At 45.5% G+C, this 23,254-nt stretch overlaps 1 protein-coding gene across 1 annotated transcript; it reads left to right on the forward strand.

Annotated features, from left to right (window-relative positions):
* Positions 1 to 7,742: 7,742 nt before the first annotated feature.
* LOC123040313 (proline-rich protein 4-like) lies at positions 7,743 to 8,822 on the forward strand. The gene is made up of 2 exons (XM_044463198.1): positions 7,743 to 7,979; positions 8,062 to 8,822. Exons 1-2 carry the CDS (start codon positions 7,838 to 7,840, stop codon positions 8,550 to 8,552), a joined length of 633 nt encoding a protein of 210 aa, XP_044319133.1. The 5' UTR covers positions 7,743 to 7,837; the 3' UTR covers positions 8,553 to 8,822.
* Positions 8,823 to 23,254: the final 14,432 nt, after the last annotated feature.

Here is a 23,254-nt window from a genome sequence, read left to right on the forward strand (position 1 = left end):
GCTCATAGTTATCCTTGATGGCTAGCAATTTTGATGTGATAGCACAACATGCCGCTCATGAATTTTGTTCTGAAAATATGTGTTCAGTACAAATGATTGGGGAGAAGGGGGTGATTTCTTCTCTATTTTTTTTTGTTATCAGGACTGCACCAACATTGATCTCAGTGGAACTTCATTGGGGCTAAGGGGGCCAATGCCCCCCCCCCCCAACACCCGCGCAAACCCTCATGTTTAAATAGGTGTATCAATTCATGTGTTCGGCGAGGTTTTTTTCTTTCATTATGGAACTCGTTTAAACTTTTTTGAGGGACATTTAATTTATTTTTAGATATGAAGGAATTTCCTAAGTACAAGTTATACACGTCCATGTTTGATATTTTGATGTGGACCTACGTGTATATACACAGATTGACTAGCTGGAAAATAATCCTATATGACCGGGTCGTATGGACTCAAGCTGGAGACCCGCTTCTCTGCATGACACGTGCTGAATTGAATCTCAAAGCATCTCAGCGTTATCCTTCACCGAAAATAATCCTATACGACCGGGTCGTATGGACTCAAGTTGAAGACCGGCTTCTCTGTGTGACACGTGGTGAACCGAATCTCAAAGCATCTCAGCGTTCCCCACGTACCTCACGTACTGATGAACTGGTACACGAAAAAAAGCGGGTCTCCAGCTTGGCCTCACGTACCTCACGTACTGATGCATGGGTGCACGTATATTTTTTTTTTAATCACATGCATGTTACGACCTACACTACTCACGTTCTGATCATGTATGGATTTAAGCTAACCTGCACACGACTCCGTGCAGTTGGCATCTCCGTGGACGTCGCCGCTGGGTCGTACCGTCGTACGATACACACGAATACCCATACGCCTGCATTTGTACCTCCCCTAATACCCGCTCGGCCGGCAAATATGCATACATATCCAAATACTTGTGTGCATACAGCCGTCGACCTCCAAGAGATAAACACCGAGAGGGGTCACGTCTCCTTTTCCTTACTGAAGAGGGACAAATGTTGATTTTTTGCATAGAATTATCCAAAAGACGGATCATGATTTTTTTTAAGGTGGAGCGAAGTCTCACTAATATTATTTTTATGCGAATCAAAGGAGTCAATAAACAAACAATGCACACGAAAAACGACTAACCAAATACCAACATGTTTCAATAGAAAAACAACCTAAAACATACTGATAGTGCAGCTTTTAATGGCGTCTAGAAGACCCGGGCAATGTCAATGCACTACCCTCCTTCTGAGAATCTTCCTTAATTTTACGAAGATCAATACTTTTGAAAATCTCTCGCTCAATGTAACACACCATCAAGTCATTAAACCAGGCATCAGACATCTTGCTGCACAACTCAGTGTCGATGATTTTCATTGATGAGAAGGCTCTTTCAACTGTTGCCATCGCTACCGGTAGTAGCAATGCCAACTCAATGAGGTGATAAACGGCAGGAAACATAACATTCCTTTGAAGTTCAACCATCCTTTTAGCTAGGCTTGCAATATCATGACAAGCTCTAAAGTCTTCAATTCTTCTCATATGGATAATGAATAGCTCAAGGTTATCAACTATATGTTCACGTTCATAATCTGCGAAATCCTCGTGATAAATCTGTGTGAGTCTAGCAAGCTTATTCACATTGTATCTACAAAAGGGGTTTCTTGGGTCAAGACAAGAGAAGTTTTTGAGCAGCTCCGAAGATACTCCCTCCGTCCTTTGAAGCGTGTACTCCCAACTTTGTTGAAAAGTAAAAAAAAAATTAGGTTTGACCATATTTATACAATAATACATGAACATTTATACCATCAAATTAGTAGCATTAGATTCATCATAAAATATATTTTCATCGTATACCTATTTAGTTTCACAAACATTGATATATTGTTGCGCAAACTCAGTCAAACTTTGAGATAGTTTGACCCTCCAACAAAGTTGGAAGTACACTCTTTAAAGGACGGAGGAAGTACCTCATTAAAACGATGATAAAACTCTATGGTGATGGAGTCTATGGCAGCATAGAAGGTGTCTACACGGAAGAAATGATCAGATGTGACATTGTTCTGTCCACCTTTTCTTGATTTTCCCCACTTTGTAAAGATGTCATCCATATTTGGTATTGGAATGTCGGCTTTGGTGCAAAAGACTTTGACATCTTCCAAGAGTGGCTCCCAACCATCGTTTCTCCAATTAATCAAATGTGTTCTCACATCCGTAACCAATGACATTGCCTGAAATGAGACAATTACAATTTTAGATGCATGTATGTTTACATAATTAAAATAAGAGTAAAATGCATCAGCGGTCATTGTACTTGTGTCGAAAACTCACTTCGGTCACTGTACATAAAAATACGGTTCATACGGTCATTGAATACGACTTGAGATGATTATACGGTCAGTGGTCACTGTATAGCTTTGTATTTTGCCTACTTTGACCACTCAAACTACCTTTATGGCACAAAATGCAGTCAACAATCTGTCTCTACCTTATGCTCAAAAAAAATCTCTCTCTACCTTTGTGGGTCCAACATGTCAGTAGGTAGAAATAAACAAAGTAAATTAAAATGCACCGGATCAAACCTGAGAGATCTCAGGGTGGTAACCCGCACGCTCAAGCAACCTTAACCGAAACATTTTAGTGTTCGTTTTCATAGTAATGTTCTTTTATACAGAAGCACAGCATACAACAGCACGGGTGCACGCAGCAAACACGCATTGCAGCCATCTACACGCCCAAATCTCTCCGGTACCTCGCCATGCAACCCGTGGACTCCTGTGTCGCCAACGGGTCTGCCGTCTCTCAGGTCCGAGCCCTCGCACCATGTCTTCCATGTGCTCGCCGCGATCTCCGGGCGTTCACCGTCTGGTCCACACGCAGCCTGCGGCAGCTTGGCGCGCCTGTGCAGCCTCTCACCATTCTCAACTTGCACGTACACACACAAGCAAGCACAAACAAAGCTAAGTACGCGTGCACAGCAAGCAGCAGCCGCCTGGAATGGCCAGAGGGATTGGACGGTGCCGGGGTGCAAGTCGTGCTGCCCGTCATCCGGTACTGGGTCTCATGAGCGCTCGCCGCGTCGCAATACCGATCGATGCCGGCGGATGTACAGGAGCTGCGACACGAGGCAACGCAACGCATGCCAACTCTCTGTTTGCATGAGATGGCCACATGAACGACAAGTGGAGATATCCACATTGGTCGCTCTCGTCATGCGCCCGCCCACACCACGGTAGCGCGGCTGCCGGAGCACCACCCGGTGGCCTCCGATGTGTCATGTATGCATGCTACAGTATGTGCTAGGCTGCTAGCTGTGTGCCTGCGTGCGTGTTGTGTGCGAGTGTATGCAACTGTGCATGCGTGTTGTGTGCGACTGTGTGCATGTGTGTTGTGTGCTCTTAATAATAAGATCACCTTCTAATTATTTAGCGCAACGAGCGGCTGGTTTAATCAGCTAGCTCTTTCTCGCGGTAGCGACAAGACCCTAGTTTAAATCCTCGCTGTCACATAGTTTTTCCTAAAAAGAATTATTATTCAACTCACTGACCGCAGGTGTGACCCTCATAAAAAGGTACAGAGGATAGGCAGTCTGACTGGTCAAAGTATGCAAAATACAAAGCTATACAGTGAGCCAATAATCGTATAATCACCTCAAGTCATATTTAATGACTGTATTGATCATACTCTTATGTACAGTGACCAAAATGAGTTTTAGACACAAATACAGTGACTGCCGATGCATTTTACTCTTAAAAAAATATGGTTACAATCGGTGTTATATCCAAAGTTTGAGAAGTTTTTACGTTATTATGTCACTTTAAGATTGCTTTCTAATTAAGCTTCTAACCAACCAATCCACGCAACTAGCTCCAACTCTTGTTGCTTTGCCAATTCAGTTTATCTCCATGTCAATGCCTCAGAAAGGAATGAGGTTGGGCCCGTGGTGCGTGTCACTAATCGAAAAAATCATCGTTACTGAGTACATTTCCATTTGCCAAGTACTGTATCACGGCATCACGGAAAAAGCAATGTAAGCCGAGTGTGGCACTCGGTAAACATTAGGACATGGCACATGGGAAGCTCAGTCGAGCCCAACCCATTACATACTCAACAAACATAAAAGAACTCGGCTTATGCACTGTATGCTGAGAGCCCAGTGGAAGGCACCCGGCAAATAGGAGCCACGTGGCACAACTGTTTGCACCTAAAGGCCCTGTGACGGTGAGCAACTTTTGCCAAGAACCTCGATGAAACGTACCCGACAATCTATGAGGTATTTAAACCTGACGAACCCTAGCGGCCGCTCTCATTGCATTCTCAATCAGGGACAGGTCGCCGCTCGTCTTCGTGTGGTTCCGTCGCCGCCGCCAAGCCTCGCCTCTGCCACCAGGCCTATACGTACCCGCCGGTAGCCGCCGTGTGAGCCAACCAGTCGGATCCGATGTCGCCCGAGGCCCCTCGCACAGTCCTCCCTACACGGCTCTGGCCCCAAGTTCGCCACCGCTGGCCGCCACCACAACTCATTGTCGACACATTTTTCTGCCGACCGACCACCTGGACGCCAACAACCCTACCATGAGCTAGCTATAGGGTGGCTTCCCCTGTCTTTTCCTTTTTCTTTTATGCTATTTATGTCAATATTTTCTACATTTGGAAAATCCATATATACATATGCCATGACATGATGATATGGATAATATATATGCATCTATGGATTGTATGAAAAGTCTGGATGTTCCCGACAAAAAAGAATAGATTTTGGTGGATATATAGATTATATATGGATGTTTACGGATATATGTTTTTATTTTTTGCGTGTAAATGAATGCAATGCATGTATAGTTTGAGAGAATATGTATGAAATTTTATATATACATCTATGGATTGAATGCAATGCATGTATGTTTATGAATACGATTGTTATATTTTGTTAATGTGTGGATCGATATGCGTAAAGTATTTGAAAATGCTTTATTTTTTGGTGATCAGTGATTAATGACATGTTTGTATTATTTGTGAATTTTTTAAATGTTGCAATTGTAAATATCCTATGGTTAATTAATTAAACATTTTCTAACCGGATATGGTGTGCCAAGTATGCATGCATGTCACAATATTTCTTATAAATGCTAGTTGTGTTTTATTCATAATATATAGTACATGTGCTTTATAGTGGTGACAAATATGCATGTCAAACAGGATATGACGGTGTGCCAAGTATGCATGTCAAACAGGATATGACGGTGTGCCAAGTATGCATGTAAGAGGGCGCAGAAACTTTTCAAGTGGATCATCATTCAATATCCATCTGCTCATTGAGGGCTTCCAAAATTCAATGGTAACAACCTCTCTCTCTCTCTCTCTCCCTATAAATATATATTATTTTCCATAAAATCCTAACCTTTTATGTTATTATTTTAGTGGTTTTACAATGCATCTTATGTGTGTTTGTTTTGTGTTTATTGCAAGGATTATCTCATGCAATGGTAGGCTAGAGTTCAATGAATTAATGGAAGAGAGTGTGCCTTGTGTGTCGTGGGGTCACTTACTGTTGAATATATGAGCAAATTACTACGAGATTTAATCCGAATAAACAGAAGATAAATCATGACAGCACTAGCAGAGATTAAACTAATCATGCGAACTAGCATAGTAGATGAACATATCACATCTAGGGCACATACTAGAAACATGAATTCTACCACGATCTCAAACAAGAAGGATAGAATCACATATGTACGGTGCAACGGGAGCGGCACCGCCGGCGTTGATGTTGTTGCCCATGTCGTTGAGGATGAGGTTGCCGAGGTCGGGGAAGAAGTCGTCGTTGGCGAAGTCGTCGCTGCCAGTAGTCGCGCGAGTGCGCTCCCCAAAAACCTGATCGCCCCACTCCCATACAGGATCACGAGAGACGGGGTTCCGGAGGCCTACTGTCCCTTCTCGCGGTGCACGCCGGAAGGAGGAATGGAGAAGACTTGCATGGCGGCGCAATGATCTGGAACGGTGGTGCGAAACCATAGAAAGCGTCGACGGCTAGGGTAGGCGCGTGCCTGACTATATAATGTGGCCGGGTAGGTCGTGGACGCGTCCATTAATTATTAATTGATGACATTAATTATTTCCGAGCAGCAAAAATATAGACAACGTGCATAGCTCTGTCCTCGGCTCATTCATGCGGCGCGGCGCGTCGTGACGAGGCGTGGCGAGCGAGGAGGAGAAGCGCACGTGTAGGTCTCCTCTTCTCATGCTCATGCAAGTGGTAGAAGAGCTCACCTTATAAATAGGTGCAACTCTCTCTATCAACTTTTGGGGTGAGACTAAACTTTGGTCTCACTCACACCACTCACATGTGTGCATGAATGGGTCAAGAGAATTTCAAAATTTTAGTTAGGCTTTGGGCCAAGCCCAGTAGCAAATTCCAACACTTACATCATTGAACTGCAGAAAGCACGGACAAGGACCCGTATGGGAGGCGAATGATGGGTTCAGCTCATTACACAGAACGGTCTAACCGGTGGAGAGATGATATGTTTTTCCTTGACATGACCAGTTCCCACAATGCAGGTTGTCTATCTCACCGATTCGAACGATGATGACCCATTTCATTCTTACGTCTTCAAGAGAAGAATCAGGCTCGAAGACTATAAGTCTGGCCGCCCTCCTTGACACACTACCGCCAAACAATATCTACATTGGAGTGTCATTTGTGACTCGCCTAATGGATACAAATCTTATCACCAAACACGTGATGGTATGTTCTCTTAAGTTATATCCATATTTGTTCTTCGTCCATGTGTGGCATCCCAGAGACTACCTAAGAAGATACTCCCTTCGTTCCTAAATATTTGGCTTTTTAGAGATTTCAACAATAACTACATATGAAGTCAAATGAGTGAATCTACACTCTAAAATATGTCTATATACATCAGTATATGGTAGTTCATTTGAAATCTCTAAAAAGACAAATATTTAGGAATGGAGGGAGTAGTTACCAACACTCCTATGTCAGGTGAAGAAGGCATTGCTCTGGACGGCTCAAAAGAGATGAACATGAGGACGGCAGGAAGTCGGAGAAGATGATGTTGGCCATTCATCTTGCATCGGAGGGCTCAAAACAGATCGACTGACAAACGTTTTTTCTTTTCAGTCGACACTTACACCTAGCCACGTCCTTGCCAATTAAATGAGCGGGAGGGGCACCGCACCCGCAGAAAGGGATTCAACAGAAAATTAGTTACGTACTACGCTCTGACTTACGAAGGCTCCACTACGTACTAGAGTAGATGATACTCCTTCTGTTTCTAAATATAAGTCTTTGTAAAGATTTACAGATATATCTAGATGCATTTTAGAGTATAAATTCACTCATTTTACTCTGTATGAAATCTCTTCAAAGACTTATATTTAAGAAGAGAGAGAATAAAAGGTAGGAGTATGTACGTACGCTGCATGCATGCATGCATGCATATCCATGTGCCGCGTGGAACCTACGTATGTACGAGAAGGACGCGATCGAGCACCAGCCAATGCAAAGTGGATCACCAACCGAATAACAAATGACGACGACGTGGATCAAATCGTTGATCGATGCGTGCAGTGGACTCTGGAATCAACCGAGTTTTAATTCGCCATCTTTAATTTCGGCGCGCCAAACGCAAATTGGTCTGTCTCTAATTGCGTTGATCATCGATGACCGATCAATGCAGATGCCTATATAAGCCAGCTATGCGTGGCCTGTTCCATCCATCGATCCATCCATCCATCCATTGCTATTTACTTCCCACAGGCAAGTAGTGGAGTTCGATTCAGGGGTTCAGCCATGGCAGCTCCGAGAGCACTCGTCCTCGGCGTCCTGCTGCTGATCGCCGTCTCCAACACCGAGGCCGCGTCCGTCGTCGTCGGCATGGCCAAGTGCGCCGACTGCACCAGGAAGAACATGAAGGCCGAGGAAGCCTTCAAGGGTAAGCGCTGATGTGCTACTCCATTGTGTGGCATTGCTGGGTTGACGCTTATCACCATTGTTCTGCCATGAACGTACCCCAGGTCTTCAGGTGGCGATCAAGTGCAAGAGCGTCCACGGCGACTACGAGAGCAAGGCGGTGGGTGCCGTCGACCGCACCGGCGCCTTCAGCGTGCCCCTGGCCGCCGACCTCCACGGTGCCGACTGCGTCGCTCAGCTCCACAGCGCTGCCTCCAACACGCCGTGCCTCGGCCAGGAGCCATCCAAGATCGCGCCGGTGTCCGAGGGCACCACCTTCGGCGTTGTCGCCGGCGCCAAGACCAACGTGTTGGCATCGCCAGAGTGTGCGTCGGCGACCCTGCTCGGGCCGATCAAGAAGCACATCATCGAGCACTTCCACCACAAGAAGCCCGTGCCACCGAAGCCGGAGCCCAAGCCCCAGCCCCACCCAGACTACGGCCCGGTACCCAAGCCTGAGCCGAAGCCGCAGCCCCACCCGGACTACCACCCCATCCCTCCCACGCCCACCTACGGCGGCGGCGGCGGTGGCGGTGGATACCACGGACACCACTAACTCCGACCTGCCACCGTCCGGCCCAACACTGAAATTTCATCACCGGGTTCAGTGAGTGATCGAGGTCGTTGCTTTGGTCTTCTGCCATTCGCTGCCCCGTTTTACTATCTGCACTGCAGAGTTGAGAGTTCAGAATAAACTTTGTGAGGAACACATGCATGGATTAGTGTGCTTCGATTGCTTTTTTATGATTATAATTTCGGTGTGTGCTTTGTATAAGAAGTTATTGTGGATCAAGTGATTTAATCAAGTCCATTTGTGTCAGTGAAATTACTGCAGATGTTGGCTTCTTCTGGCTTGATCTCGTTCTGCTGTGTGCTGCCTGCTTTTACTTCATGTTTTGTCTAATGATTTAGGCTTGCTTTATGTTTTTCTTTTTCATTTTTTAGTCAAAATTGTGTGATGGCTTCTTTAATGGAAAAATGTTTTGCCATGGTGGAGTTGTCTAAAACAATCATTACTCTTAGCTACTATTCAGATCTGTGGATTGAAACTCAAGTGCGATTCAGGCAAGTGTGCAAATGGATCTGTCATGGACAACTCATGGCATTCATGTCAAAAACAAAATTGCAGCTACCAGGGATCATGCATTCATATATACTGCCCGTTCTATTTGGACTTCTTTCAGCCTAAGCAGGAGGGGAACTGGGCCATGGTCCAGTCCAGCTCAAGTACATAAGGGTGCATATTTGGCTTGAATTGTTGAAGACCACCAAACGATCAATACCACTTGGGCATGAGATTGATGCTCAAAAAAAAAACTAGGGCATGAGAAAACCTTCCAAGTCAGGTACATGTATTTACAGGGGTAAAGTTTTTCTTTGGCAAAAAGGATCCATATCTATTATAAAGGTTCACCAAAAGTAGAATTACAAAGCACCAGATATATGATAAAAATTACATCGACGACCCTTAACGGTCGAACGACCACTACAGCCACCAGAACGAGCCGCCGGATTGTCGGTGTCACCGCTCCCATATCGGCGCCGGCCTGACCTTGCCGGTGACAACTGGAAAGTCTTTGTGCAGATGTCCTTAATTAAGGACTAACGCCTGGAAGCTCCAGTTATCGAACTGACTGTGGTTAGAGAGAGGAATCGAGGAGATGCTGAAACATTTGGACCTCAATGATGAGCAACTTGATAATGTTGTTCTTGGGCGACTAAGGTGAAAAGATCAAGGAACATGCAAGATAGAAAGCTCAACACGAGCAAAATCGTTCACTTTGGATGCTATGTTCGGTGATACTGAAGTACGTGTGGACTATAGTGCATGAACAAAAGTATGGGGAGGCAGGTGAAAACTTCCACCACAAGAAGCCCATGTCACCCAAGTGGGAGCCCAAGCCACATCCCACCCAGAGTACCATTTCATCCCTCACATGCCCACCTACTACGGTGGCGAACACCCCTAGTCTGTGATTACCATCTACCACCCTCCCACCCAACATTGATATCCGCACGGTTTCATGTTGCTCTCGCTTGCATGACTCGTTTGGTTCCTTATCATTCTTTGCCATGTTTTACGCATATGCTTAACTCAACACCTCATAATAACAGAGTTATGTGTGTGTGTGGGGGGGGGGGGGATCAGCGTGTGTCACTCAAGTGTACGAGTGATAGGTATGTCTTTATTGACATATGTAATACAATGTGATTTTTTAACCAAAGTTATTTTAAATCAAGTAATACAACAGATTCCAAAGTAACTCATAGTTTGTCCATATAACTTCCTTTTTTGTCCATATAACTTCCTTAGGAGTGAGTTTCCATGACAACGATGTTTCTTCTACGATACTATGTTCACTTTAATATATTAGGAAGGTTAAGATCCCCCCCCCCACCCCCCACCACACACACACACACTCACACACACATCAAAATTGAACTAAGATGTGATTGACATGGCATAACTCCATTGTGTGGCAATGCATGATGGGTTGACGCTGATCACCGTTATTCTGCCATGAAAGTACCTCAGGCCTTCAGGTGGTGATCAAGTGCAAGAATGTCTACGGTGACTATGAGAGCAAGGCGGTGGGTGCCCTCGATGGCACTGGCGCCTTTAGCGTGCCCCTGGCCGCCGACCTCCATGGCGCCGACTGCATCGCTCAGCTCCACAGGCCACAACGCCACCTCCAACGCGTCGTGCCTCGGACAGGAGCCATCCAAGATCGTGCCAGTGTCCAAGGGCACCAACTTCGGCGTCGTCGCGTAGGCTAAGAAGAACGTGGTGGCATCGCCAGGGTGTGGGTCGGCGACACTGTGCGGGCCGATCAAGAAGCACATCATCGAGCACTTCCACCACAAGAAGCCCGTGCAACCGAAGCCAGAGCCCTAGCCCCAGCCCCACCCGGACTACGGCCCGTGCCTAAGCCGCAGCCCAAGTCGCAGCCCCACCCGGACTACCACCCCGTCCCTCCCACGGCCACCTACAGCAGCGGCGGCAGTGGATACCACGGTTGTTAGGAGTAATCTTGAGTTTGTAAACATAAGTCATGGTTGCACGTGGTGTTAGAATTAGCACAAGCTAGCACAACGTGTTGTAGTTGGAATCAGGGTTGCACTAGGTCTGTCCGTGTTCAAGAGTAGTACTAGGTACGTTAGTGTTTCTATTAGACTAGGATTGGTTAGCCGTGTAAGTCTAGGATTGTGTTGGGTCGGTGGTGGCTCTACGTATATACACAGGGCTGCAACTTTGTACCGTGGAGAAAAACAGAAAAGAAATAAAGAGAGAAAAGAAAGGTACGACACGTGCCTTTGGCAAAAGTTTTTCGCGTGTTTTTTTTTTGTGATCTCTTGATGTGATCGATCCTGTGGGCGAGTTCCAACAACGGTCACCACTGACTCCGATCTACCACCGTCCAGTGCAGCACTAAAATCTCATCACTGGGTTCATGATCAGTGAGGGACGTGGGCATTATTTTGGTCTTCTGCCATTCGATGGCGCATTTTAGTATCTGCACTGCAGAGGTGAGAGTACAAAATAACAGTTGTGAGGAACACATGGATCAGTGTGGCTCTATTGGTTTATTAAGATTTGTAATTTTGGTGTGTGTTTTGTATACGAAGTTGTTGTGGATCAAGTAATTTAATCAAGTCCATTTGAGTCAATGGAATTACCGAACGTGTTGTCTTCTTTTTGGCTTGATCTTGTTCTACTGTGTGTGCTCTGGATTGACCTTCTTAGGCTTGTTTCTGTGGTGTAGAGAGCCAGGTTTGTCTATTACTTGTGCTGGTGGCTTTGGCTATAGGTTGGTGAGTTTAAAGACTGATGTTTGCTCTTTAGGCCTGGTTTGGCTATGGTCTGGTTGCCTGCGTGTAGTTCATGTTTTTCCTAATGTTTTAGGGTTGCTTTTACTTTCAGTGTTATTTTCTCTAGTTCATGTAATAAGCAGCAGGCATGTTGCATGCCAGCGCCACGAGGCAATGCCAGAAGCGCTATTCGGCTACAGCATCACAGCCAAAGGGCGTCCATCGTGAAGGCAACAATTATATGAAGCATCACTTCCTGTAGGTCAGGTAGCATAATATTTCAAACAATGGAAGTAAATGCATACAAACTACTCCCTCCGTCCCATACTGTGTAAAAAACGCTCTTATATTACGAGACGGAGGGAGTACATTATATCCCTAACAAATAAGAGGCAAAATAGACAGGTGTGGTAATGTGCGCCATCAATGATGTAGTACACTCTAGAACAGTTGGACAATTACTAAGTTTAACAATCATATTTTCTGAACCTATATTAGGATATTTGTTTAACTAATGAAGTAGAATCCATTATGAAGATATTTATATATGTCGTGCACACACACACACACACACACACACACACACACACACACACACCATAATTTATTACCTTTTTTACATTTGTTTATGATTTGTTATAAGTTGAATCAATTCTACAATATGCCTCAAACTAAAATTTGAACAAAAAGGAGACAATTGCATGATTAATTTTATCCCAGATTTTTAAAAGATTGACATGTGATTTTATAACAATAAATTTTGATTATTTTACATACCTACTCGTTTGTGTGAATAATATTGCTAGATACAATTGAAACAAATAGTGTTGATCATTGTATGGCATATGTTATATTGATTCAAAATAGGGTTGAGATTCAGTGGCAATTAGATACCAAGAAGTACAAGTGTTTAATATAAAATGCGGGATTTGGTGGTCGCCACCTCTCGTTCGTGGTTGATTTGCGGTACAAAGTGGTATATTTTATCTCCGCTCTACAAATATGTTATATACTAACAGAACAAGTATAATATGGAGGACGGCGATTCAATGCACGGGCATGTGGCCGGTATCGTGTGCGTTTGATCCGGTGTGGGGATTTGGAAAAATGCTGACGTGGGACAGGTTTTAGCAGTTGAAAAATCGCGTATACATGAGGAGTCGTAGGAACAGTGATGTATGGCGGGACCAAACCGTAGGTGGCAGGCGAGATTAATGGGGTGGGCGGAGAGAGGCGTCGAGTCCGAAGTTATAGGCCGTGGCTCAGGAATGTGAGGAAAATCATTGGCATGGGGACGGAATGTGCACCTGATAGGGTCGGGGGTTGTCGAACTTAATCAAAACGTGGTTTTCCCGTGTGTCCCGTGCACACCACTAAAGCTACATAAGTTGTTCTTCGAAAAAAAACTATATAAGTTGTTCGTTTCGGTTCTTCTTAGATGAGCTGGGTTTATTTTTTGCAAAAAGATCAGATTTATTATAAAGATTCCCCACAAAGCCGCCTGATTGTGCGACGCTGCCGATTTCATTTGCTGCTAGCAATGGGGGTGATTATGGGGGTGTTGCTGAAACACCTACCCACCCGAAGTGCGGAAGGTTCGATCGTGTGTGTGCGTGTGGAAGGACCATTCAAAGATGATCCGTTAAATTTAGATGAGATGATTCCAGTAATACACTACCACGTTGTTCCATCGGCGTCCTCCTCAGATGCACCAAACGATCATCGACGTCCTCCTCCGAGGAGGATCGCCTGGAGCAATTAAACTAATAAGTTGGAACTGTCGGGGTCTCTTGGGAACCCCGACGGTTCTTTTGCTTCTGGACATCCAGAGGTGACATAATTCAGATGCGTTTTTTCTGTCTGAAACGCATTTGGATGAGGATAGGGCAGCTTGAGAAGGAAAATGAGGATGGATTACAAAATCGTTGCGCCAAGCCTTGATGGAAGGAAAGGTGGTTTGCTTTTAGTCTGGAAGAAGGAGGTGAGGATCTACTCCGGGACTACCACTTTTAGTGTCATCAATGTGATGGTGGAGGAATCAAATGGAAGAGAATGAAGGCTTTAGGGATTGTATGGGGAGCCGAGTTGGGATCATACGTACCAGCTAATACTTGCATGCTCAATCTAATCTCCTGTGGGTGGTCATTGGTGAATTTAATGAGATTCTATTCTCGACAGAAAAGGAGGGAGGTGCGCCACGGAGCAAGCGCTAAGATGTGCTTCGAAAGGCACATAATCTTCATCTCCTACAGATATCTGCAACATCTGCTGATTTTAATTCCCTGATGTGCAGTTTGGTAAATCCTACTCATCTTTGCTATCTAAAGCTCGGAGTCGTTAAGGTGCATGAGGGTTTGCCTCAAGTTTGGAGCAAGTTTTGCCATCTTCAAGTATTAGATTCTTTGTCTGGACGCTGCTGCAGAACAGACTTTGGACTGCAAATCGACTGCTTGTGAGAGGCTGGATCATCAGGATACTTGCTCCACTTGTGATCAGGTGCTTGAGTCTGCCCACCACCTGATATTCGCCAAGCAGGTCTAGACTGCATACCAAAATACGAGACCACTGGCAAGCCAGGCAGAGCTGCACTCAACCTCTGTTGGGACTTGGGACCTGGTGGGAGACGATCCTGCCTCTCAGGGAAAAAGGACAGGGCACTGATGATTGCACCTTCTCAGCTTACGTGGCATGCATGGAACCTCTGGAATGAGCGAAATCGAAGAGTTTTCAGAAATCAGCAAAAGAACCCTGTGTGTGTTCGAAGATTAACGATGAGATCAGCCTCTTTGATGAGGCATGGGAGAGCAATAGTTTTTTTTTCTTTTGAACTGTACAGCCAGGCAGCTGAGGCAGGCCTTGCTTGTACTGGGTCTTTTATTCTTTTTTCAGCTTTTCCTAGTAGCTTCACTACTACTGTAAAGTATTTCCCCCTCCTTAAATGAAAAGGCAGAGCACCTGCCGTTCCGGTCAAAAAAAAATGTCAACTGTGTTGGTCAGTGGATCTAGCTAGAGCCTTACTGCAGAACACATGGCAGCATAGGTATATTTGTCATAACCGAGGTTAGCATCTGTGGCTGCGTGCTGTTTTACTGCCTCGGAAAGTGGTGCTTCGCGGCCTTTTAGGCGCAATTCCACCATGGATCATGTCATGCCCAGAGTTTACATGCTGAAGTTCTGTTATTAGTTTCTTGGAAAGTATAAAAAGCTGATCTTGTGACAGTTTCCTGGGCTGGCACGCTGTCACGTGAGCGCCTCGTCCTCATGTAATCCGTTTTGCTTGCCATATCCACTGAAAGCACCGAAAACAAAGTGATACGTTATTTACTGAATCTTGTGAACTCAAACTGCAAACTTAATCTTTTCATCTCCTTGACTTGAGAAGGAACTCTGTGGGGACTTTGGTAATCCCTAGTAAGATATGCATTGTGCAGTCTGCAGTTCATTACAAGATTGCGTGAAGAAACATTTGCAAAACTCCCTCGATATGATAGGCCGTGCAGAATTTCTCTGTAGCTACACTGATGCACTTGGTAGGCCTGAACTCATATGTTGCGGTGTCTTGAACTGATATGTCATACCTTGATCCGTCAGAGTTCAGGACGCATTCAGCAGCAGACGCCTAATCGATCTCTCCTTAAATTTGAATGTGCGACCCTACTGGTTGCTCACTACGTGGTTCTTGTTCATTGTGCACTATGCTATCTTGTCATCTTATATGGAGTTCATTTCCTGGGGGTGCTTTGGGATAATTTTGCTCCAGGCATGCTGTCCTTCTTCCGGTGAGGTTTGCAAAAACTTGTAGTAATGACTTTGTGTTCCCCCGTTGTAATCTTAATCGTTTGTTTGTCATGTTCATGACTTGCTGGCCGCGTTTGGAAGCCCTGTAAGTACCATATTATAGCTCTGATCTCTTTGGTTTATCTATAAGATTCAACCCAAATAAACTCTAAACCGGCTAAGTTTCAACCCTCAACCATGAGAACCGGCTAATTTTTCTTGTCTCAGCTTGAACCTTCTTGTTCAATTCTGCTTCTTCTTTCTTCTTGGCAGTTCTCTCCAATGTAGCCAACCTTCTTCTCTCTGCAAGCTCAGCTTTCCTCTGTGCAACCTCATGTTTCCTTTTTGCTATCTCTGCAGCTCTCTTCAATTCCTCTTCTCTTCTAGATGCAAGTATTGCCTTCTTCCTCTCCTCTACTTCCCTATCTTTCTGATTCTTCATGGCCTCCAATTTCTGTACCAACTCACCTGGCCTTATGGTGCTTGAACTAGCTTGGCTCCCTTGGCTTCCATTACTCTGGTTGAGCAGCACTTGGGCAGCAGTAAGGAAAGCAGAAGCAGGTACTGGCCTTTGTTCAACAACCCTTGTTGTTGGCATCTACGAAGAATGTACATTTGATGAGAATAATAGGATATTCATGTACAAAGAATGTACATTTGATGAGGAGATCAGTAGTACCTGGGCAATCATGTTGTCAACCATGAGATCACCACATGCAGGAGCCACATTTGTAGGAGTCACATTGGCACCAACAACACCTTCATTTGGAGGAGTGGCATTGACAGCAGCAGTACCTTCATTTGGAGGAGGCACATTGACACCAGCATTACCTTCATTTGGAGGAGGCACATTTGAAGATGGTTGATCATTTGGTGGAGGCACATTAGGTGGTGGCAGTCCAGCCTTCAAGGTCTTGCACCCCTTCCTGTTGTGATCTGCATCACCACAAAGAACAATGCATAATGACACCATGCCTTGTGATTTTCTTCCCTCCCCTCCTATGATCAACCTCTCCAGGTGCCTGTCTCCTTGTAGTACATGGCCTTCCAACATGCTTCTGGTACAATGGTGGCATTATTGGAGGCCCATGTAAGTCTTCCCATTCACTCCTATCTCTACAAGGATAGATAATATTGCCATATGCTTTCTTGAACACATGTTTTGAGTAGCAATGATCAACCATGTTCAAAGGATCAACTCTATCATTCCTGCAGCAGGCTACCACATGAGAGCATGGAATGCCTGCTTTCTGCATTCTTCTACATGTGCAGGTTTTCTTGTGCATGTCCACTATGTAATCCATTCCTCTATCACCTGCTAGGAATAAGCCATCTCCTGATCCCTCCACATAGCATGTGTTTGCAAATTCTGTTACCTTTTCAACCTTCTTCCTGATCTTTGGACATACATCTCCTTGCCATTTATCTGACTCCAGCTGTTTGTTGTAATGCCTTGTCATAAGTTGCATGTAAATCCTGTCAACCATGATCAGTATTGGTAGTTCCCTTGCTTCCAGGATATACCTGCATTTAACAGCAAACCATGGTAAGTATTGGTAATTCACTACATTGAAAAGCATTTTGGCAAACTTCACAAATGTACCTGTTGAAAACTTCACAAATGTTGTTAAGCAGAATATCACATTTTGGCAAGTCACTTTGAAAAGCCTTAACCCAAGTTTGTGGTTCTAGCTCATGCAGCCATTTGTATGCCTTAACATTAAGAACCTTCATCTCCTCCATGCCCTGTTCATACAACTGCACTGTATTGCTCCTAGCTATCTTCCAGAGTTGATTCTTCAAGATGTCACCTTTGAAATGTTGTTGAAAGTTTTGCCACATGTGCCTAACACAATATCTGTGTTCTGACTCAGGGAACAGTCCTTCAACTGCATTGATGAGCCCCTACAATTGCAAAGCAACATAACCATTCAGAAGCTATTCACAACCATTCACATAGTAATTACACATAAACTTTGAAAAAAAAGATGGTACTTACCTTTTGTTTGTCTGACATGATAGTCCAAGGTTCAGTGTTTATGATGCCTAGGTCCCTTTTGAGTGTGTCAAGAAACCATGACCAGTTAGGGGTGTCCTTAACTTCAACCACAGCAATGGCAATTGGAAATATGCAGTTATTTGGATCTACCCCAACAGCTGCAAGCAGTTGTCCTCTGTATCTAGTTTTAATGTGGCAACCATCTAGGAAGATGACTGGTCTACAACCCTCCAGAAATCCTCTCTTGCAAGCATATAGACACATGTACAACTTGCTGAACCTAGCATTTTCATCTAATGAAACATAGAAGGATGAGCCAGGGTTGCTTCTCCTTACCTCATTAGCATAATTCCATAGCAGCTTGTACTGCCCTTCCTCATCACCATAAATAATTTTTATAGCCATTCTCCTTGCTCTTTGAAGTTTCATCCTAGTGGGTGTCATATGCCATTCTTTCTGAACAACCCTTGAGAAATTCATCAAGTTCATATCTTGATCAGCCCTAAAGCTCTCTAGGTATTTCATTGCTAGGAATCTTGGTGTGAAAGCCCTAATCTTCCACTTCTTGCTGCATGTGTGCTCATGCACATATCTCTTCACCATGAAAGCCTTAGTTCTGCTATCATATGATGCCCACAAGTACCATGTGCAGTCTTCATCACATTTTGCTTTCACTCTTTTCCTATCATTCACAGGAAGCTTGATATCAGCTCTGTTCTGGCAGGAGTACTCTTTAATTGCTTTCTTAGAAGCTCCACACTCTCAAAAACCTGCCCTACATGGAATTTTGGCCTATGAAGATCCTCTGGTCTGAAAGTTTTGAACTTTAAATGCATTTCCTCATCATCAGAATCAGGTGCCCACAAATCTTCACCTTCAGACAAGTCTTCATCTGAATTGTACTGCTGCTTGCTTTTGTCTTCATCTGTAGGTTTCACATGCTTGACTTTCTCCTTTGAATTGTTCTTATGGTTCTGTTCTGGTTCATCCTCATCAACATTATCTGCAAACAAGTCATCATCATCATTTCCTATCTCATTGTCACTGTCCACAAGTACACCTGGGTCATAGTCCTCATCATCTGTATCACTTGCATCATCCTCTGCTTCCATATCATGACTGCTTTTGATCCTCCTACTTGATGTGCTTCCTCCAACATCCTCATTTGCAACAGCTTCTGCATCTTTCCCTGCTTCAACTTCAGGGTATACAACCTGGAGAGGAGTAGGTGCTGCCTCTGGTTCTGCCTCTGCTTCCCCTGTTTTTGCAGTCATGCTGCTGCCCACTCTTTTTGCAGGACTAAATACTGGAGGCAAAGTGGCTCTAGGATAGTTCACAACATCATCCTCACTTAGGTTTGCTTGTAAGCTCTCATCATGATCAAGATATATACTAAAGGAGTGGTGCCCAATATCAATAAACATCAACATTCTATCTGTTTGCTCATCATCACTAAGCTGCTTGAGACCATTATTACTGAGTGTAAGGATGGTTGACACAATAGTATACCTTCAACCTCCCTGCCATCTCATAACCAATCTCCTCAACAAGGTGTTCAATCATAATTGGTGACCAAGTGACCTTCTCCAGATTATCGTACCAAATGGCACGACCATTAACATAAGCACGATTACTTCCATGCCCAACAAAAAATCCACCATGGTTGATTTGCACAGAGAAGTTGGTGCTTCGAGGGCCTGATACACAAGACAGAAACATCATGCATCATAATTGACTCTAGCATCATTTCATTCGAGTTTCTAAAACCCTAACCCCCAAAGACCATCAAATCCAATACCGAAACCATCGAAACTACCAGCTGCATACCATCTATAATGACAATGCGGGCCAAAAAGGAGTGTCTTTGAACATCAAAATGCAAAAAAAGTCGGATTTATGCAAGATGAAACTTACTGTACACGGGGGGAGGCGCCCCTTCTGCGCGACGAACAGGGGCCATCGCCACCACCTACCACCGGTGGAATTGACGCGGCGGCGGCGCCTCTCCAGCCACGGAAGAAATCAGCACGCGGCGGCGCCTGTAGGCCGATGATCGCCGGGGCGGCGACGCCTATGCAGCGCCTTCCCTGTCTCCAATCGAAGACGAAGAGGCGTCGTCAGATAGAGGAGCGGGGCGGACAGCGGTGGTGTGGTGGGGCGATTTTACACTTAATCCCTCGCCGCAAGATTGGCCTAATCGGAGCTGAGAACGTGGCGGTCAACAGGTGGTCAAAGGAGCGGCTACTCACCGCATACGACCAACAGTGACCGTACATTCACGTCACATCGTATATAGTGACCGTAACAGCCGTATTTCTAAGTTCAGTGACTGTATCGGGCTCTCGTCGCAACTACAATGACCGTGAGTGTAAGACAATAAGTTTTGGGGGAACCAGCACAACCCTCTAGGGGTGGCTTATCTCATTATATATAATGGATGTGTTACAATATGTACAATATACGTACATAAGTACAGAAGCTATACATAGTCTAACACCCTCCCTCAATCTTAGCCACTTTCTAAAGAACTGAGAAGGGTAAGATTGCGCCTACAAGCCTCAAACTGTGGCAGAGGTAAAGGCTTAGTGAAGATGTCTGCAAGTTGATCCTTAGATGAGATAAACTTGATCTGGAGTTGCTTCTGTGATACACGTTCCCGTACAAAGTGATAGTCAACTTCAATGTGTTTCGTTCGGGCATGAAATACTGGATTTGCAGAAAGGTATGTAGCACCGATGTTATCACACCAAAGAATAGGAGGCTGTGGTTGAGACAAACCCAACTCCTGAAGCAAAGACTGCACCCAAATAATCTCTGCAGTAGCATTAGCCACAGCCTTGTACTCAGCTTCAGTACTGCTACGTGACACAGTAGCCTGTTTCCGAGCACTCCAGGCGATCAAATTAGGGCCAAAGAATACTGCATAACCCCCCGTGGATCGCCTGTCATCTGGGCTACCAGCCCAATCTGCATCAGAGAAGGCCGAAAGGACCCGAGAGGAAGTCGGCCGAATATGCATACCAAATGTCAGGGTGAACTGAACATAACGAAGAATGCGTTTAACAGCAGCCCAATGAGTATCTCTGGGAGCCTGAAGATACTGACAAACCCTGTTAACAGCATAAGAGATATCTGGTCTCGTGATCGTCAAGTACTGAAGTCCACCAACAATGCTCCTGTACTCTGTGGCATCCGCAGGAGACAAAAGCTCACCATCAACAGCTGTTATCTTGTCGGTAGACGACATGGGTGTGGTGGTCGGTTTGCACTTCAGCATGCCCGCTCTTTGTAACAACTCCAAGGAGTACTTCTTCTGCGTAAGGACAAGACCAGTAGCACGAGAAGTGACCTCAACTCCAAGAAAGTAGTGAAGCTTCCCAAGATCTTTGACCGCAAAATCAGCACCAAGAGAGCAGACAAGAGCATCAGCAGCATACTGAGAAGAGCTGACAAGGATAATATCATCGACATATACCAAAAGATACATAGTGACTTCTGGCTTCTGTAGAAGAAATAATGAAGTGTCAGCAGTGGACGGCACAAACCCATGAGCACGAAGGGCAGAGGCAAGGCGGGCATGCCAGGCACGAGGAGCTTGCTTCAAACCATATAGTGCTTTGGAGAGACGACAGATATAGTCAGGACGATCAGGATCAGAGAAACCAGGCGGCTGTTTCATATAAACCTCTTCCTCCAAAAATCCATGTAGAAAAGCATTCTGCACATCAAGTTGACGAAGTGACCAACCACGAGAAACAGCAATGGAGAGAAGAAGCCGAATAGTGGTAGGCTTGACGACAGGACTGAAGGTGTCCTCATAGTCAAGACCATGGCGCTGCCGAAAACCGCGAGCAACAAGTCGCGCTTTGTAACGCTCAATAGATCCATCCGAATGCTTCTTCACTTTGAATACCCATTTTGAGTCAATAACATTTACCCGTGGTGGTGGAGGAACGAGAGTCCATGTCTTGTTACGAAGGAGAGCATGAAACTCCTGCTCCATAGCCTCTCGCCAATGTGGAATGCGCAGGGCAGCCTGATATGAGCGAGGCTCAGAAGATGGATCCGCAACAGCAGCAGCCAAACAAGCAGCCAACCAAGCAACCGTACCATCCTTACGTTCCTTAGGTTTGAAAATGCCACTGCGACTGCGTGTATGTGGTCGGGACACAGGAACCACCGAGGTCGACGGAGCAGCCTGCAACGGGCTGGAGGACGGCGACGTTGACGAGTCAGCCGGTGACGAGGAGCCAGACACAGTAGCCTCGGGCTCGGTCGGCGAAGAAGGCCGGCCCACCGGCGAAACCGGCAGAGCAGACGAAGCAGCTGGCGACGCCGGCGTCACAGACCGGGCCGATGGCGAGCCCGGCATAGTGGGCCGTGGCGCGGCCGGTGTCGCGGGCCGATCCGCGGATGAAGGCGACGTGAGGACGGCGTCGCGGACCCGAGCTGCAGGCGAAGACGGCGTGACGGGCCGAGCCGCGGGCGAAGACGGCGTGACAGGCCGAGCCGCTGAAGACTCGGCGGCCGCTGGCGAAGAGGGCCGAGCCGCTGGAGACTCGGCGGTCGCTGGCGTAGCGGACCGAGCAGTGGAGATGCTCGGCGCGACGGGCTCTTCGGGTGACCATGCATGGGCACGCGAATCGATGCCATGCAACATAGGGCGATCGACGTGCCCATCAGAAGGCGGCGATGATGATGGTGAATCCTCCAACAGCTCCAAACGAGCCCCACGTCCGGTTCCTGCACCATGGTTAGGTAACAGCAAAGGAGAGTATGCAACATCATCAAATTGGTCAGAAGCAACAGAGGATGAATGCAGAGATGGTGGTTCGACAGTGGACACAGGAAGTTTGGCAAAGGGAAAAACATGCTCATCAAACACGACGTCCCGAGATATATAGACACGATTAGTGGGAACATGAAGACATTTGTAACCTTTATGAAGAGAGCTATAGCCAAGAAAAACACACTTCTTAGAACGAAACTCAAGCTTGCGCTTATTATATGGACGAAGATGCGGCCAGCAAGCACACCCAAATACCTTGAAAAAGGTATAATCAGGTTGTTCATTAAGGAGAACCTCAATGGGAGTCTTCATGTTTAAAACACGAGTGGGAGTACGGTTGATGAGAAAGCATGCAGTGGTGAAAGCATCACTCCAAAACCGAAACGGAACAGATGCATGGGCCAAAAGAGTAAGACCAGCTTCAACAATATGACGATGCTTACGTTCGACTGAACCATTCTGCTGATGTGTATGTGGACATGCTAAACGATGAGCTATCCCAAGCGACTGAAAGAAGGAGTTGAGGTTGCGATACTCGCCCCCCCCCAGTCCGACTGGACATGAACAATTTTGTGCTTGAGAAGACGTTCAACATGTTTTTGAAACTGAACAAAAATATCAAACACATCAGATTTGCGTTTAATAAGGTAAAGCCAGGTAAAGCGACTATAAGCATCAACGAAACTGATATAGTAATTATGACCACTGACAGAAGTCTGAGCAGGACCCCATACATCTGAAAACACAAGTTCTAAAGGATGTTTCACCTCACGACTGGACTCCGAAAAAGGAAGTTGATGACTCTTCCCCTGCTGACAAGCATCACACACTGCTACATCTTTATTACTAGACAAACTAGGAAGCTCATGACGACGCAAAATAT

Source organism: Triticum aestivum, chromosome 2B (genome assembly GCF_018294505.1).
Source record: "Triticum aestivum cultivar Chinese Spring chromosome 2B, IWGSC CS RefSeq v2.1, whole genome shotgun sequence".
NCBI lineage: Eukaryota > Viridiplantae > Streptophyta > Magnoliopsida > Poales > Poaceae > Triticum > Triticum aestivum.

What these genes read in the sequence shown, in the direction of transcription:
- LOC123040313 (XM_044463198.1), top strand. Translation starts at nt 7,838, where the DNA reads ATGGCAGCTCCGAGAGCACTCGTCCTCGGCGTCCTGCTGCTGATCGCC. An exon ending in GGCCGAGGAAGCCTTCAAGG is followed by an intron (nt 7,980 to 8,061) that starts GTAAGCGCTGAT and finishes AACGTACCCCAG; the next exon opens with GTCTTCAGGTGGCGATCAAG.